Source organism: Triticum aestivum, chromosome 3A (assembly GCF_018294505.1).
Source record: "Triticum aestivum cultivar Chinese Spring chromosome 3A, IWGSC CS RefSeq v2.1, whole genome shotgun sequence".
Classification (NCBI taxonomy): domain Eukaryota; kingdom Viridiplantae; phylum Streptophyta; class Magnoliopsida; order Poales; family Poaceae; genus Triticum; species Triticum aestivum.
In genome coordinates this window covers 464761906-464779524 of record NC_057800.1, presented here as the reverse complement: position 1 = coordinate 464779524, position 17619 = coordinate 464761906, and the positions used below count along the sequence as shown (strand labels likewise).

General features: G+C 47.1%; 2 protein-coding genes across 2 annotated transcripts; one reads left to right on the top strand and one right to left on the bottom strand.

Moving 5' to 3' along the window:
• The first annotated feature begins 2908 nt into the window (after positions 1-2908).
• On the top strand, positions 2909-11367 carry LOC123061659 (aspartic proteinase oryzasin-1). The gene is made up of 13 exons (XM_044484839.1): positions 2909-3335; positions 3437-3497; positions 7064-7158; positions 7256-7368; positions 7572-7740; positions 7829-7868; positions 7966-8030; positions 8538-8651; positions 8738-8802; positions 9659-9803; positions 9895-10014; positions 10693-10781; positions 11101-11367. The coding sequence occupies exons 1-13, from the start codon at positions 3015-3017 to the stop codon at positions 11183-11185; spliced, it is 1482 nt and encodes a 493-aa protein (XP_044340774.1). The 5' UTR covers positions 2909-3014; the 3' UTR covers positions 11186-11367.
• A 32-nt stretch (positions 11368-11399) lies between these two features.
• Positions 11400-13782, bottom strand: LOC123061660 (mannan endo-1,4-beta-mannosidase 1). Its single transcript, XM_044484840.1, has 3 exons — positions 13386-13782; positions 13020-13214; positions 11400-12446 (listed from the first exon to the last, which is right to left on the bottom strand). The coding sequence occupies exons 1-3, from the start codon at positions 13716-13718 to the stop codon at positions 11697-11699; spliced, it is 1278 nt and encodes a 425-aa protein (XP_044340775.1). The 5' UTR covers positions 13719-13782; the 3' UTR covers positions 11400-11696.
• Positions 13783-17619: the final 3837 nt, after the last annotated feature.

Genomic DNA, 17619 nt, shown 5'->3' with positions numbered 1-17619 from the left:
GCCACCCATCATGGGCTGTGCGGGCAGCGATGGGTAGCCGCAGCCGGGCGACTGTTCCGGTGCCAAAGAAGGCGCCTGATGGCCGGTCAGGCGCGGACCGAGGAGGCTCGATGCGGGGCCGCAAGGAACCGACGTGTGTTGGGCATGGACCACACCGGTCCACGGGTTGGGGCTGGCGAAAGGATTGGAGGCACCCGAGAGGGAGGAGTCCATGGCGACATCAGCAAATGGAGATGAGAAAAAAATGTGGTGGCTAAGAGCAACTCCAACGGGCCGATCCAAACGGACGACGATTCCGTCCGCTTTTTGTACGTTTGAGTCGGCCAGACGAACACGGATGCCCGCTTCGGCATTTGGGTCGGCGCCTGCGCCCAACGCTGGCCGATACCCATTTTGATGAAGCCAAAAAAATGAACGCATGCATATTAAAAAAAGATAAACATCATTAATTAAACATTAAAGCCGGCCACGAAGGCCGGCGAGAGTCCACGTGTCCACACATTTGCATTTAAAAAAACAGCCTAAACTACGAGGCGGCGCACTGCCCTAGGCGGCATCGTCGTTGTCCTCGGGGTCCGTGAGGTCGATGAGCGTCGGCGTCGGCCCGGCCCAAGCGAACGACGTGTTCCAGAGCGCCGCCATGTCGGGCTGTGCCGGCGCAGGCAATGTCGGGGTGGGGGGTGTGCGGCCGCCTGTGCAGCTGCGGCCTGGCGCGCCTCCTCCTCAGCCTCGCGCTGCTCCTCCTCGAGGTCGCGCTCGAGCATCTCCTCGTACTCACCGCGACGGCGCTCCTATGCCAGCCAGCACTGACGCCACATCTCGAGGTACGCCTGCTCCTGCGCCGGCGTCGCCCCCAGCCAAACCGGTGGCGCGGACACCCACTCGCGCAACACTCCATTTCAGGAGAAGCGCGCGATGGGCTCGGGCTACGGCTGCGGCTCCGGCTTGACGGGGGACGGCGGGGCCACCGGCGGCACCATAATGTCGCCCGCCGCGGAGAGGGCAAGGGCCTGCGTCATTGCCGCCTCGTAGCGGGCCTCCTCTTTCGCCTCCGCTCTGCGCCGCTCATCCTCCTCGCTCTCCCGGTAGACGATTGCAAGGGCCGCCTGGTCCTCCTCGCAGACGACGAGAGGCGTTGGCCTCCGGTCGACCTCGCGCACGCCCCGTCGCCTCGCCTCCTCGTGCTTGAAGGCGGACCACCTCGCCCAGTTGAGCGAGTCGGTTGCGTAGGCCTTGTCGAGGCGCTGCTCCGGCGTCAGCAGCGCCCGCCGGCGCCGCACCTCCTCCGCATGAGCACGAGCCGTCCGCGGCGCCGCCGGCACTGGGATCCTATCTGGATCCAGATGTCAGTCGTGCGGCAGCGTCATGTCCGGATACGGCAGAGGCTGGCGGTTCTGCCAGTGCCACTCCGCCTGGTGCACTGGCACGTTGACGCGCTGCCTCTGCCGGCGAGGCGCCGGTGGAGGTGGGAGGAACTCGGAGGGGAAAGGGGTGGCGGGGGACTTGCCCTTGGCCTTGCTGCCGCTGGCGCCGAAGAATAGGCCCATCTCGCTGTGGTTGTGGCGGCTAGGGTTTGCCGGCGACGAGGGAGCAAAGGTGGGCAGATGTGGACGGCCCTGCCGCACGGTCGGCTTAAAAAGGGACGAGCGCCGTCGCTGATGCGTGGGCCCGTCGTCATAAATTAAGCTGACCGCGTGGGCAGCGGGTAGTTGGACGGCTGCTATGTGAGGACACGGCAGATAGCGAGAAGACGCCGAAGCGTCCGTTCGGCGTCCGCGCCGACGCATTTGGGGCGTAAATTTGGGTCGCAAATGCGCCGGCACGGACGTGACGCGGACGTGATTTGGGTTTGGGTCGACGCGCTGGGCCGCCACTTTTGTCTGTGCCGACCCAAACAGACGCAGGCGGACGAAATGGATCGGCCCTTTGGAGTTGCTCTAAGGTTGATGAGGGTTAGGTTTTTTTGTGGCAGATGAGAAGGGAGGGAGGGAGGCAGCGGCGGCGGCTGCGATGGGGAGAGGAAAGGGCTGCGGCGGCAGCGGCAAGGTGCGGCGGCGGCGTGGGGAGGGAGAGAGGCAGCGGCGGCAAGGTGCGGCGGCGGCGTGGGGAGGGAGAGAGGCAGCGGCTGCAATGTGCGGCGGCGGCGTGGGGAGGGAGAAAGGCAGCGGCTGCAATGTGCGGCGGCGGCGTGGGGAGGGAGAAAGGCAGCGGCTGCGGTGCGAGGAAGAGGGGCCGGCGGCGGCGGCTGGAAGCAGCAGTGATGGCGGCAAGATGGGGCGGCGGTCTTGGGAGGGAGAGATGCAGCGGCAGCAGAAGGGCAGCGGCTGCGGTGAGAAGAAGAGGGGCCGACGGCGGATTACTCAAAAAGTCAAAATTGATGTTTTTGCAAACTATTAGCAAAACAGTAGTCTTTGTATGCATTCTCAAAGTATGCATGCAGCAACACGAAATTGGTGAGCTCACACGGTTCCCCAACTCAGATCGACGTGTAGAAGGGTGATCACAAGCAGAAGGCATGATCAAGTGAAGTACACACTTGTCTGATCTCCAAAAAAAAAAACAATTGAATCATTTCTCCTATGTCCATCTGGACGTGGTGTGGCGGGCGAATCCGCAAGAATCCAATGAATGTCATCTAGAGGGAGATTTTTGTTCTTGGAACTTTCCCCTTTTGCAAACATGACAAGAGAGTTTCTGCTCGTGCTTTGTGAGATTTGTGAACCGTGCGGTAGACACTAGTACACTGCACGCACAAGCAAAATTCTGTCTTTTTTGTGGGAATGGTACAAGCTGCAAAACCTTTTTGTTGCGTGAACACAACCGTGGTCCAGTATCTTCCTGGATCAACTTTTTCAATCGATCAGGCAGAATTTGCGACATATTGGGTGATCATATAGCCACACCAATCAAGTTCATAAATTGACACCCCCCGCCCCAGAGTGGTCTGCTCCTTTTCCGGTCTCACTTCATCGGTATTCTCTCTCTCTCTGTAATTTGCAGCTCGCGGCGCAACCATGGGAACTGGCCGCCTCGTGTTCCACCTCCTCCTCCTCTCCAACGTGCTCCTCCATGCCCTCCTCGCCACGCCCGCGGAGGGCCTTGTCCGCATCGCGCTGAAGAAGCGACCAGTCGACGAGAACGGCGTCGTCCTCGTCGCTGGCCGCCTCACCGGAGATGACGCCGAGGCAAAGGGCCACGTCGTGGCACTGAAGAACTACCACAACGCTCAGTACCACGGCGAGATCGGCATCGGAACGCCGCCGCAGAACTTCACCGTCATCTTCGACACAGGCAGCTCCAACCTCTGGGTGCCCTCCTCCAAGTGCTTCCTCTCGGTGCGCCCCGCCCGTGTTGGCTGCCGTGATTCAGGGTTCTACACAGTTTGGTTTATCATACTAACTAATCTGGAGTGCGCGTTTTGTGATTTATGCTGCAGATTGCATGCTACTTCCATGCGAGCTACAAGGCCAAGCGGTCCAGCACGTACAAGAAGAATGGTTTGTGCCTTGGCCCTTCCTATCGTAATCTCTTCTCAAGCTCCACAGTATTTTGTTTTTGTTGATTTTTCGATAAAGAGCATTTTTGTTAACACAAAATATAGTATCAAGCGGATATAAAGCATGATGAACAACACTCCATCTCTGCATAAATAAGATGCAAAACACTAACAAACTGACAGAAGAAGATAAAAAATGTGACATATCAACAACACTCGCAGAGGTTAGGCAAGGCCAAATGGGTCATGGCTCACCCAGCTCTGGAGATCCTCTTATTATAGCCAGCATACCAGCTAGTAGCAATCTTAACAGCCTGGCCCGCCCAACCATTTTGTGCAAGCTCCGCCACTGATCAGCAGTATAGTCATATACAACGGATACTATGCCTATGTTGAAGGAGGTGGTGGACCAATCTGAAGATTATACTACCACCCATGTTGGGTAAAGACCTCCTTGGCCACCCGTTCCAACCGCATACACCACCTTGAACAACGATTGGTGCTCCGTCCAGTGTAGCATAGACCACGCATGAAGCGAGTGTGTAAAACAGAAAATAAACCGCAAAGGACATGTGTTGTTGCCTACGAAAATCAAATCATTTCTGTATAGCCAAAGTGCCCATAATAAGGCATATTCTCCCACCCTTATTATGGTTCTGAACCTATCTAAAATTTCGTCCAACCAATGATCAAAATATTGGCAACACTTGTGGACGGATCCAAATTGGATGCTGTTTGGATGACTGGTCACGTGGAACGGACAAACTTGCATTGGAAAAAGTGATGTTTGATTGTCTTGGTGTGAGTGCAAAAGTTACATTTCTTGCTTCCTTGCCAGTTGCGTCGAGCGAGATTGTCTTTAGTTAGCACAACTCCACTCCAAAGATACCACATAAAGATTTAACTTTTAATAAAATCTTTGATATCCAAATTTTCTTGTTATTATCCACTGGGACCACTGAATGCGTGAATACGTAGTGCATAGAGTTGACTATGAAGAGCACATATGTAGTGAGGTTTCAGTGAAAAACGGCACATCCTTGTGTTAGGTTAATCGATTCCTAACATATTTTGCTATGACATAAGACGGAGGGCTAATCAAATCCTGCCTGAAAGAAATTTTCAGCGGAAATGAATTGAGCACATGCGCAAGAGTATCATTCTTATCACGCACAATGTGGTACAAAGATGGATATTTTTCTCGAAGGCTGGCATTTTTTGACCAGTTGTCCTCGCAGAAACGAATCTCTGGCTCGGCTTTTATTACGAAGAATCCAAAGAAAAAAAGATGTTTCCTCGTCGTCATTAAACCAACCCAAAAAGTGTGAGTCACCAGGTTTTCAATAGGCCCGGAACACGTCATTTTTCCCTACATACTTACTGCGTAGCTGGGTTTGCCAAACTTCATCCTCAATAAGTAGTTTGAACAACCATTTACTTAGTAAGTCGTCATTCTTGACCCGTAGGGGATGAATGTCAAGCCCACCTTGGTCTTTCGGTCTACAAACCACACTTTTATTTGGCCTGTTTGGACCTTTTATTTTCACTGTCCCTTGCCAAAAGAATCTGGATTCGAAATAATCAGCAAGTTCATTTTGGGAGTTGGACAAAAAGCATATAGAGAACCATATTTATGATGACAGAGTTGATCAAGACCAGTCGTCCTTCAACAGAGAGCAACTTGTCTTTCTAACTGCTCAACCGTTTCTCTAAGTGCTTCTCTACATGTTTCCACTCCACATTAGTGAGACGTCGATAATGAATCAGTATTCCTAAATATTTAATCAGAAATTGGCCTTGCGCACAACCAAACATGTCATCATACTCAGCCACCACCTCACCGGCTTCTCCAAAGCAAAATAATTCATTTTTATGGAAGTTAATTTTAAGGCCCAACATTTGCTCAAATGCTAAAAGCAATATTTTTAGATTTCGAGTCTTATCCAGGTCATGTACCATAAAAGGAATTGTATCATCGACATATTATAAAATAGAGAGGCCACCATCCACAAGGTGTGGTACTACTCCTGCAGTTTGACCATCCTGCTTGACACAATCAATTAGAATAGCCAACATATCATCAACGATGTTAAATAAAATTGGAGACATGGAATCACCTTGTTGTAGTCTTTTCGTCTGAAAGTAATGGCCTACGTCATTATTGACTTTGACAGCCACACTGCCTCCAGTAACAAAATTTTGGATCCACTATCGCCAATTATTGAAGAATCCTTTCATTATTAGGGCATGTTGAAGGAATGATTATTTGACCTAGTCATAGGCCTTTCTGAAGTCAATCTTGAAAACTACTCAACTAATGTTTTTTCGGTGCATCTCGTGAATGGTCTCATGTAGGATTACAGTTCCATCGAGTATATTTCTACCTTGCATGAAAGTCGTTTGAGATGGCCGGACGGCATGGTTAGCAACCGTGGTGAGCCCATTAGTAGCCACTTTGTTGAATTTTTTGAAGCTGGCTTTAAAGGGAATATGGGATGTACACCAGGAAGAAGAGCCTCGGAGTGAATATAGTCTTACTTTTTGAAATAAAATAAAACTTTATCTAATATCTGAATTTTTTATTCTAAGTTATTCAGATTTTAGCTACACATCAGAGAGACCAAATTTTCTTTTTTTTAAACATGAGACAAAATTTACTTTCAACTTCTTATCAATCTTTATGTTTTTAAAGGCCACCAGCGTTTTTGCACAAGCTAGTCAAAAATACAAATTATGTGTTCAAGTATTGATAGGGTGTTAAGCCAAAATAATTATCACTGGTACATATTTCTTGTTTGGCTGGATTATTTCATTGCTAGGGTGATATTGAGACTGCTTTATATTGTACTCTTTCAACGTTTAGCCAGCTTAGTCAATACATTATTCATTATTCACACATGTGATAGAATGGAGAAATTATAAACTAATAACATGAAAGAGTTTAGTGGTAGCCATTGATTTAGCTACTGTTTGCATCAAAAGTTATAGCTTTCCTCTTTTGTATAGTCTGCTAATAGAGAAATAAATAAGTACTACCAACTACCATCATAGCAGCAGCAACAACAATATTAATAATAAGATAATAATACCCCCTCCATTTCTGTATACAAGGCCACTTTCGTGTCAAACTTTGATTTATAATTTTGGTCAGCAAAATATAGATTATATGTTATCAAAAGTATATCATCGGAAAGTTCTTTCAAATGTGCATCCAATGACATAATTTTTGTGGCATATAACTCACTTTTTATTGATAAAATTAATGGTCAAATTTAGGCATATAGAATTAATGGTCACAGTTAGGCATAAAACTTTTATTGGGGCTCTGAAAAAATACTCCACCTAGAAACCCTCCGGAAATTTATTGGGAGAGCCCCAATAGCCATTTATTGGGAGAGTTTTTTTTTGTAATCCTTTGGAGATGCTCTAACACACTTTCCGTGCATGTTTCTTATATTAGGATCTTTTTAGCCAATTGGGCATTAGGCTTTTTTTTACATTAACTTGTAGCAAGCAGGCAAATTATGTTTAATTCGAGAATGTAATTTCTATTTCCCCTCTTGGCAGGAAAAATAGTTGCAATTCAGTATGGAACTGGTGCAATTTCTGGCTATGTTAGCCAGGACAATGTGCAAGTTGGTGATGTAGTTGTGAAAAATCAGGTTTATGCCTGCATCTGAATTGCACACTTATTTTATGCTATCTGATCCTGTGCATCCCATTTTAGAGTATACTAATTTCATTATGTTACCATGTTAGGATTTTATTGAAGCTACCAGGGAACCAAGTATTACTTTTATGGTTGCAAAATTTGATGGCATTTTTGGTCTTGGGTTTAAAGAAATCTCGAAAGGTGATGTTGTACCTGTCTGGTGAGCAAGTCTCTCCATCTAAATATCTTGTACATATTTGGTGGTGATGTCACCAGTAGATGTGAATATTTTACTTTATGCAAAATTTATGGTGTATTATTAAGATGCACATACCGCACTCAGGGTTATTCTGATTTATTGGCATATCTTACTTAAAATGTAGACCATATTCGTTATCCCTAACATCACAACAAAACCTGTAGGTATAACATGGTTAGCCAAGGCCTAGTTAGTAGCCCTATTTTCTCATTGTGGTTGAACAGACATGCCGGTGAAGGGCAAGGGGGAGAAATTGTGTTTGGAGGAATTGATCCTAATCATCATAACGGAGATCATACATATGTCCCTGTTACTAGGAAGGGATACTGGCAGGTGGATCTCTTTCACTTAGTTGAGTAATTTTAAAATTCAAAAGGTGGTAACTGATTTGTGCTGATAAATTTTGACTTGCTTTTTGCAGTTTGATATGGGTGATGTCTTGATTGGAGGAAATTCCACAGGTAGTAACCTCTGACCTATCAAAAAAGTACGCATGCCCAATGTACATGTATATAACAAAGTGTTTATAATATTTTTCTTATACTCTCTATGTACTAGGATTATGTGCGTCTCGCTGTGCAGCTATAGCAGATTCTGGAACTTCATTGCTTTCTGGTCCCACGGTATGGCTGTGACCTCTGTTTATCTTAATCTCCATAAACAAGGAAAATGGCTTCACAATATCAAGTCAGCACAATAAACATTTGTAGCAACCTAAAGGAGTTATTCCTTAACATAAGCTTTCGGTTCGAGTTTTACCTTTTAGCAGAGGAAATATGCATTGTAACAAGGTGTATGCTTTGATAAATTATATTTATAGACTCTATTTTGATTAAATTATGGTAATTACACCTGAAGGGCAAGCACTACGACATTAAAAAAATTGCATGATGCTCTTGAACTATTACAAATAAATTTAGTAACTAAAAACTTCTAAAAGCATGTGTGGATCAATAGGTACATTACAGAATGTGAAGATCAGTGAAATAGAACCTGGTAGACCATTTAAAGCATGATATGTGCATATCCTTATCTATGCTTTATAGTTTCTACTCTGGTGGGTGCATATTCCATTTTTAGATTAATCATTATGTGTATTAAACCTAGTGATTCAAGATTGAAATATGCAGGCGATAATTACTCAAATAAATGAAAAGATCGGTGCACCTGGGGTAGTCAGCCAAGAGTGCAAGGCCGTTGTTTCTCAGTATGGGCAACGGATCCTAGATCTGCTGTTAAAGGAGGTTCGAACATTTTCAGAGGAACCTTTTTTGTTTGATTAGTCCTATGTTAGGATTATAAATATATTGTTTTCGGGTCTATGATGCAGATGGATCCATCAAAAATATGCTCTTTAGTCGGTCTATGTACTCCAGATGGAACACAAGGTGTAAGGTAAGAGTTGGGAACTCTTGTACTTTTCACACTCATGCACATCTTACACAAATATATATGCAGCTAAATATATACTGACATATGTAACTGAGAGGAGGTGTGTCTATCACATGAATTATATATATTTTCATACATAGCCGAGAGAAGGGATCTAGAGAGCACCGTGCACAATAACACAAGTTGTAAACTGAACCAGAAAAAGATGGGACTGAAACATCGAGTAGTAAAGGAAAATCATTTGATAAAATTAAAAGAATACTTGTGCAAATAAGAGAGTAATTAGTGTGTGAGTAATTACAAAGTACAAGGTCCCCACTTATTTTCTCATCCATTTGATCAATCTTCTAGATGGTTTGGACTGATTAGATCAAAAAATGTTGCACCTTTCATGTCGATGTATAGACTTAGTATTTACACTTGCAATTAGCTGCAAATTAGTGGTCACTTGATTATGGATGATGCCAATGCAAGTACCAGAGTATTAAATTTATGGATTTTTTTTGGCCAAATTCAAAATCTGGCACTTCAAAAAAAAAGTCATTCTCAAAAAAAAAAGCCTCCATTGGGGATATGAGATTCGGCGTCGGGATTAGAACCAACAATGCAGAGCCGAGTTTATGTCTGCATGGCACTTTTGTGTTAGAAAATTATTTTTACCGTGGGTTCTCAAATTGGACCCAATTCTTTTGCTACAGTTTTGATTACCAAAACTTCACCAATTTTTTCCCTAACCGGCACTTAAGAAACATAGCTTAAGTGCATGAAGTCGGTTTCACGTCCTTTTTACTTTTCACATTGTTTTATTGATGTACCTTTCATATTATATACATTGTCTCCGCATGTAATGTGATGGCAGGGCTGGTAGTCGAAGTGTGCTAGATCATGAAGGTGGGAGATCAAATGATGTCATGTGCCATGCTTGTGAGATGGCTGTTGTATGGATGACGAACCAACTTGCAAAGAATCAAACTCAGGATCTTATTTTTAAGTACATTAATCAGGCATGTTTCCTAGTATATCTTGTAACACCAGTGAGAGAATCACATCGTAACACAGTTTTACAAACTTTGGCAAACTGATTCAACTTTGCAGCTATGTGACCGTATTCCTAGCCCTATGGGAGAATCATCTGTGGACTGCGGCAGACTTGCATCCATGCCTGACATCGCTTTCTCCATCGGGGGCAAACAGTTTGTGCTGACACCAGAGCAAGTACTGCTTTTCTATGGTTATTACATTGCGCATTTTCTGTGTGGAACTACATCCACATTAGCTATCATGTTTAGAATTTTAGCAAATACTGTCATTTTTTTTAAAACATTCGAGATGAAGATTATTCAGTCCTTTCATCCATGTTGTAGACTTGGTCCTATACTTTTCGAAATTAATACTCTTGGAAAGAACATATTAGACACACAGGCATGTAAGTTTCAGTAGACCAGTTCTCTTGCTAGGGTCTTTTTCATTTTCAAAAAATAAATGTAGACTAGTTCTCTTAGGGTTTCACACAGGCGTACTGACACTGATGTATGAAGCTAAGCATGATTTTGATTAAATTTTTTTTGCTTGTACATGAAAGTTTAAGAGACACACAAGGCTTATTACTCCACTCATAGAGTCATAGTTAAGACTGGTCATTCAGTTTTATGTTTGGTAACTGCAACTAAATTAGTACGACCGGAAAGGAAACAACAACCTGTGGAGACCATAGTGCACAAACTGGTGGCGAAGGTTACATATAGGGGACTGCTACAGCTATTACGTACTACTTACTTTCTTAGTCAAAATTCTGAGTGCTCTATGCAAGTGGTTGTCATACGTTCAGATTTGTATATTCTGTTTTTATTTGCAGTAAACTGAATTTGTTTCACTTTTGATTTCCGTTGTTAGTATATCCTGAAGATCGGTGAGGGGGATGCTACCCAGTGCATCAGCGGATTCACGGCCATGGACATTCCTCGTCCCCGTGGCCCTCTCTGGTAAAATTATGCACCCCTTATATTCTCAGAGCCTCTTGCTTTTATCCACGTTGACCCCATCTTAGTGTAGTACTCCCTACGTAAACTAATATAAGAGCGTTTAGATTACTAAAATAGTGATCTAAACACTTTTATATTAGTTTATGGAGGGAGTACTATTGAACTCTCATAACACAAACGGGTTATTAGTAATTAAGGTTTCTTCATCTGTGAGATTTATCTGCAGCCGTTGGAGTGCTAAACACCCTTGAAATACTGAAAGTAAATGCTCCACGAAACTGCTGTCCACGACTCTGACAGTGAGAACTTGCTGTCCTAGGATCCTGGGCGATATATTCATGGGAGCCTACCATACCGTCTTCGACTATGGCAACATGAAGATTGGGTTCGCGAAGGCGGCATAGGGTTCCCCCGTGGTGGGCGGATGAGCCGCAGAGCTGTCTAATCTTCAGGTCGGTTTGGTCTTGGGCATGCAAAGCATGTGTGTGCATATGTTACATGCTTAATAATGCTCGTATGATCCGAGATAATAATAAACCTGTCTGTTATGATTTGTCCAATATAATGAGGCAGGCTTTCATACTCATTAGTCACCGGCTTCCAGTATTTCGCAAGTGATTTTCACTAAGATCAAGATGGATAAAAACTAAAAGCCAGTATGATCAAGGTTCTAATCACCGGCTGCTTCTTCCGAAGCCATGATGATCAGTCCACATTTGGCTATCTCGTGATCCACAAAAACACTGAAGAAAACATGTCCTCTTCCCAAGGAAGGTAACAAGAAGGATGACAAATATTACTCCTTCTCTCCCGGATGAATAATCTTGAATCATCTCGAGGAGAACTTGACTCACTCACACACGAAAGAAAGCACGCATTCTTATCCTTTGTTGTAGTCGTGGTCGGTGGTCTTCTCTAATTGCCACCGGTGACCTTCCCGCCCGCGTCCCGCTTGGCGCGCTCGGCCCGCGCGAACGCCTTGCCGAGCATCTTGAGCTTGCGGCTCTCCGCCGTGATGACGCCGGTGGTGGACGCCGGCGCCTCCGCGAAGATGACCTGGTAGCCGTCCCCGTAGGAGTCCATGCCGTCGGCCATGAGCTGCCAGAAGAGCCCGCCCACCGTGGGGCCGCCCCTCCGCGCTGACTCGTAGATCTTGGCGTAGACCATGCCGAACTGCGCGTCCCGCTGGGCGCTGCTGAACCCGGGGTCCCTCTGCGACTTGCCGAACTCGGCGATCAGCAGCGGCTTGCGCAGCGTCCCCTGCGCGTCCGCGATGTGCGCGTCCAGCCACCTGCCCAGGAAGCTCCGCTGCGCCTGGTCGTCGGAGCTCGACAGCCACTGGTCCGGGTACGAGTGCACGGTGGCGAAGTCGATGCCGGGGACCTGGTTGTTGGCGATGAAATCGGTGCCCACCTGGCGCCCGGCCGGGTTCACGGAGGCGGCCCGGGACGAGGACGCGCCGTAGAAGCCCTCCAGGCCGGCCTCCAGCATGTGGTTGCCGTCGATGGACTTGACGTGCGCCGCCATCTCCCTGATCCACGACTGGATGGTCCGCCCGGAGAGGTCGGACTGGCACCGGGGCTCGTTCATCAGCTCCCACGCCAGGATCGTCGGGTCGTTCTTGTACGCCACCCCGGTCACCGTGTTCACCCTCGTCAGCACCGTCTTCCATGATGCAAAAGTAAAGTTGTCACGAGCGTGCCGGGAGTGCCAATAAAGAGATTCAGAGAGGTATCATCATGTCGCAGTGAGAGTCAGTAGGAGCACGGCCCAGCCGAGTGGTGTTTGACTAGTCGTCTGGTGTCCAGAAGCATCCATCTAACAGTATTCCCACGAATTAAAATTAAAAAAAAATCGTCGGAATACTGACACTCTCGGTGCCCCGGTGTAGACATACTACGTACTGAGCAGAGCAAAACAGTTAAGTAGTTACTCTACGTTATTTTGACCTTGGTGGTACTTGTCAATGGTGAATATTTATCCCCTGGAAGGGTTTCACGGTTATGTTTTCTAAAAAGTAATACTCCTACACCACAAAGCAAAAGCAAAAGCAAAAGCAAGAACAAGGATTGCCAACTATACTCCACAAAATCTTGTAATTTCTCCCACGTAATAATAAGAAGAAAACCAAGCATCTTTACTTCATCGAGAAAGGACCAAATAATGGTTAAATAAAGATGGTAAAATCTTGCAAAAAAACGTTGCAAATTACTCAAGATTTGTTCTTGTTTATAGTACCTTGACATGGTTCTTGTAGAAGCCCTTGACAAGAGAGTTGGTGAAGAAGTCATCTTCAGATCCGACGGCCTGCCCCCGCCCTCTTGCCCACTCTACATACTGCTTCTTCCCTCCAAAAGTGTCGTAGTTGTTCACAAGGCTCAGTATCACCTTAATCCCATTCTTCCTAGCCTCAGACAGCACAAAATCCAACCCCTGCACGCACAAACAACAACAGCAACAACAAACAAAAATCCTCTCAGGGAAACAGAATCATAGGCGAATTATATAGCAGCTGAAGGAAAGGAACCAAATGATCCAATAAACCGAATGTTTCAGAAAGTACAAGTTACGAAGAGAAAAGTTTAGCAAAATGCCGGCAAGGACCTTGAAGGTGTTCTCGTTGTAGCTGCCGGGGGCGTACTGCAGCGCATTGCTGCCGCCGTCGCTGAAGGCCCAGGTTCTGGCGACGGAGAGGCCGCGGGCCGCGGCCTGGCTGAGCGCGGAGGTGACCTTGCCCCTCTGCGCGGGGTCGGCGGCCATGGTCATGAGCCAGTAGGCGTTGAAGCCGTTGGCGTAGTAGGGGCTGCCGTTGATGACGAAGCGGGTGCCCTGCGCCCTCACGAACCCGCCTCCCGCAGCCTCCGCTTCTTGTCCTCCATGGACGCACAGCAGCACGAGCACGGACAGAGCAACTGGTGCTCCATGACGAAGCCTCATTTCTTCTGGGAGGTTTCGTGCTAGGTTGCGCACTCTGAAACTGGATGGCAGTGGCGGTGAGCTGAAGCTCAGTGGGTGCTTAAATAGACCAGAGCTTACAAGGCTTCGTTTCACAGTCGCGCCATTGAGTAAATCTCAGACTGTAGACGATGGAGACCCACTTGTCAGGGGGTCTTTGGTGTTCCATTTTGTGCACAGAGCTGTTTTTTGAGCTACAGTTTGGGTTCGTTACGCGGGTGGGGGTGGAGAGGGGGACATTAACTTCGTCGGTACCGGCGCATGGAAGCAATTTATTGGCACCTCACATGGGGTAGTGAAAAGGACACGATGGTAGAACAGTACGGTTTTGCGGTCCTCGGTAGGGTTTACCAAATCCATCTCAAGCCGAGAAGTGCATGGATGAACCCGGATATATATGAACTCATTTTAAAAAACACATTTTGCAATGTTAAAATTTAAAAAAAAATGCGTGCGGACATCTCCATATTCTATGTGTGTGCAGAAAGTTTCACAGAAAAACAACTTTTTTTTGTAGCCTGTGCAAAAAAGACAAAATTTTATGCCGTGAAACGCTATTTAGAAGCAGTAAAATTTATCTTTTTTACTGAGACAAAACAAAAATATTTTTTTACACAAAACTTTGTGCCGTGGACATACCTTTGCCAGTATGCATTTTTTTTAGAATTTTCGAACATTATGTCATCACGGTGCTGGCAGGGCGCGATGGCTTCAGTCCGCGGTGGGAAGTCTTGGATATGGCCAGTCGTGGTTTGCCGGCTGGATTTGATGGCTGGACGCTTGCGGCCTCCGCACAGTGCGGCTGACTAGGCGGCTCCTTGCTGTTCTCCGTCGACAGATGGTGATGCATTGCTGGAGGTTCGGTTGGTTAGGTATGGGTGTGGTGCGACGACATGGGGCGAAAGCTTGACTCCGGTTATGGCCGAAGCCGCGACGGTGGCGTTTGTGGGCGTCGCAATCTTTTTGAAGGTGTTGCCGTGGTGAAGCGCTCATCTCTATACCGACCCTTTCTTCAAGGGAAACCTCGGATCTGTGCATTCATGGATCGGATGATGACGGCATACTGCGTCATGCCGTTCTTGAGGGCTTCATCTTTGAAAGGAGAGGGGGGAGTCAGTTGGAGGGCCCCCCCGCCATAAAGACCACCGAATAGACCACCTGCTGCTCGTCATCGTTACCACGGGGGCCCGCCGCCGCAGCTCCGATTTCACAGCAACAAACAAACCAAAGCAATCCAACAAACACAAAAAAAAGAGCCGACTAATACAACCATTGTCGTGTTTCCGGCCTCGCTCACCACCGCCATCGTTGCCATAGAAGCCTTGTTGCCAACTCACCCTACTGGCACACCAGCCGCTACATAGTTCTTCGTAGCTCTCCATCGGAGCCGGTGTTGCGTCGTCCTGGACGCGAGTGGCTGAGTAATGGTGCAAATCTTCATTTATCTTCACATGACCCTTATGGAATGGGTTGGGTTGATACTTGTTTATGATCAAGTTAGAGTCGCTTGCTCGGGATTAATGACGCATGTGTGCTAGTTCGACGAAGCCCTCTTTAGAAAGGAGTGTGTGGGGTATACTATGTGTACCGCTCAACGGATTGTGACGGTTTTTGCCTGGTTTTCCGTTAACCAAATCTTTTTACCTTCGTTTCGAAAAAAAAGTCCACCGGTAAACTAATCCCACGTGCTTCACTCTTGTCCTTGAGCTAGTAATGTACGGTTGGTCGCGATGAAGATGAACTGCCCCGCCACGCTCGCGTCGCTCACTGCGTGAAGGTAGAAAAAGAAAAGAATAGCTGCAATTGGTCTGTAGCGACTCGCGTGTGATCTCTTCTAGTAATAGTATGTGGCCCTGATCGACTCCTGCTACCCTGTATGTGCATAACTGCATATCGCTCCATTTCAGTGTTTGAAGGTGCGATTCTGATAAAGACAGGCACCCTATCTGCAACGCCATTTGAGGAGCAATCATGAGTGCCTTCCTGAAACTTAGTTTGTTCCTCGGCTCTCAAGGAAGGAAGAGGTATTTTCGAGAAAGAAAAAAGGAAGGAAGAGGTGACGATGGCTTTGGATGTTCGTGCAGTAAGTGACGATGCTTAACTGCGGTGTGGCATACCTCTCTTTATTTGTCCCGTCTCTGCAAACGCTGAATCCGGCGTACTGTACGTACTAGCTGCGGTAAATATCGACACCGTGGTAGAGCACAGACGTCCTATTCTGAATTCCGTGTACATACATTTCCGCGCATGTGGAGGCACATGGACATGGGAGGTGGGAGGAAAGAGATAGCCGGTGGAACGACGTGCCGACCTCGTAGTACTAGCCCGTGACGATCAATGCAACCGACATGCCGCTCTTGGTTGCGCACCGGGTGCCCTAGTCCAAACTCCAAAGTGATAAAACACAGGCACCCCACTCTGTACGTAGCCGCGAGCAAATCCATGGCCTTCGCTTCTGCTTCGGCGCGTAAAAAAACTTGAACATCTGATGGGAGGACACGAGAGATTTTGGTACGTTGCGTTGCGTGGGTTGGAATCAAGAAGGTGGTGGTTACGCCGGAGCGGAGGTACCGCGCCGCATCTGGCCGCACAGCACATCAATGGCCCCGCCCCTTCCTCTTCTAGACCTCTACTGTACGCCCCCATGTGGAGAAGAGGAGTCCCGTGTCCTCCGTTCGCGGTGCCTCCTCCCTCCCACATATCTCTGCACCGCCCCGTCCGTCCGTCCGCCGCGCCGATAATAAGTGGGGGCCCTGCCGCATTGCATGCCCCTCCACCGACGCCTTCTTTTTTCCTTCGCCCATTTCCCACACTGCACACCTCGAGCTCTTTTCTTTCAGTCCCATCTTGTCGCGTGTGGCAATGCCCTTTTGAACCTTTTTATTCCAATCTTCCTGCGAGGCAGTAAGCGGCTGCTCGAACGTCGGCACCGGCAAATGGCGATGATCAGCAGATCAGAGGAGCCGTGGGCTTCCGGGTCTAGCAGCACATTCAAGTTTGTATGAACTTAATTATTATGGCCTGCTGGCAGATCTGGATGCAAAGGAATGACAAATTTTTTTGACAGATCAATCCAAGTCTCTCCTCCTGGAGGGTGCTACTTAAAACAGACCTTGTCCCCCTACAGCACAAAGTAGCTCACTTACACACATCTTAATTCCATGAGGTTTCCCTAAGAGAGGAATTGGTTTTTTTCGATAAAGGACATTTTATTAAATAAATATATCGAGGTGATACAATCGCATCGAAAGAAAGCCCGGCCTCTGCATAGCTAGATGCACACATCCAAAAAGTCGAGAGTGCCCTAAGAATAAAAATAATTCGGTACAAAGCAAAGCAAATAAATCATGTCGAGGCTAAGATGCGGCAGATCTTATCCGTAGATCACACCGCCATCCATGAGGGTAGAAAACCTCCCTGGCCGAACGCTCTAGCCGTGTAGACGCCATTATAAAAAGGTCCTTGTCCTCCGGCCTCTGCAGGATAGACCAAGTACGGAGCCATCGTGTACAAACATGAATAACCTGCATAGAGGATGAGACAGATTTGTTATTAAAGATCACATCATTCCTGGTAAGCCACAGTGCCCAGCATAAGGCCGCCGCTCCTACAAGAATATGTGCAGAAAATTGTTTATCAATACCCCGCAACCAGTTGCCGAACATATTACGGCACTACGTGGTGGGTATAAATTAGAAGCTACTTGAACTATGACCCAAACTACCCGAGCGAATTTGCACTCAAAGAATAAGTGTCTAATAGTCTCGTCATGTTGGCAAAAGACACATCTCTTAAACCATGTCAGTTTCGTCGTGCCAGATTATCTCTAGTTAGGATGACTCCTCTATGTAGAAACCAGAGGAAATCTTCACTCTTAGATGAA

Excerpts from the sequence above, each read along its gene's own strand:
- LOC123061659 (XM_044484839.1), top strand. The coding sequence starts at position 3,015 with ATGGGAACTGGCCGCCTCGTGTTCCACCTCCTCCTCCTCTCCAACGTG. Across the intron at positions 8,803-9,658 it reads GATGGAACACAAGGTGTAAG|GGCTGGTAGTCGAAGTGTGC; the intron begins GTAAGAGTTGGG and ends ATGTGATGGCAG. Across the intron at positions 9,804-9,894 it reads TTTTTAAGTACATTAATCAG|CTATGTGACCGTATTCCTAG; the intron begins GCATGTTTCCTA and ends TCAACTTTGCAG.
- LOC123061660 (XM_044484840.1), bottom strand. The coding sequence starts at position 13,718 with ATGAGGCTTCGTCATGGAGCACCAGTTGCTCTGTCCGTGCTCGTGCTG. Across the intron at positions 13,215-13,385 it reads ACAACGAGAACACCTTCAAG|GGGTTGGATTTTGTGCTGTC; the intron begins GTCCTTGCCGGC and ends TTGTGCGTGCAG. Across the intron at positions 12,447-13,019 it reads TCTACAAGAACCATGTCAAG|ACGGTGCTGACGAGGGTGAA; the intron begins GTACTATAAACA and ends GCATCATGGAAG.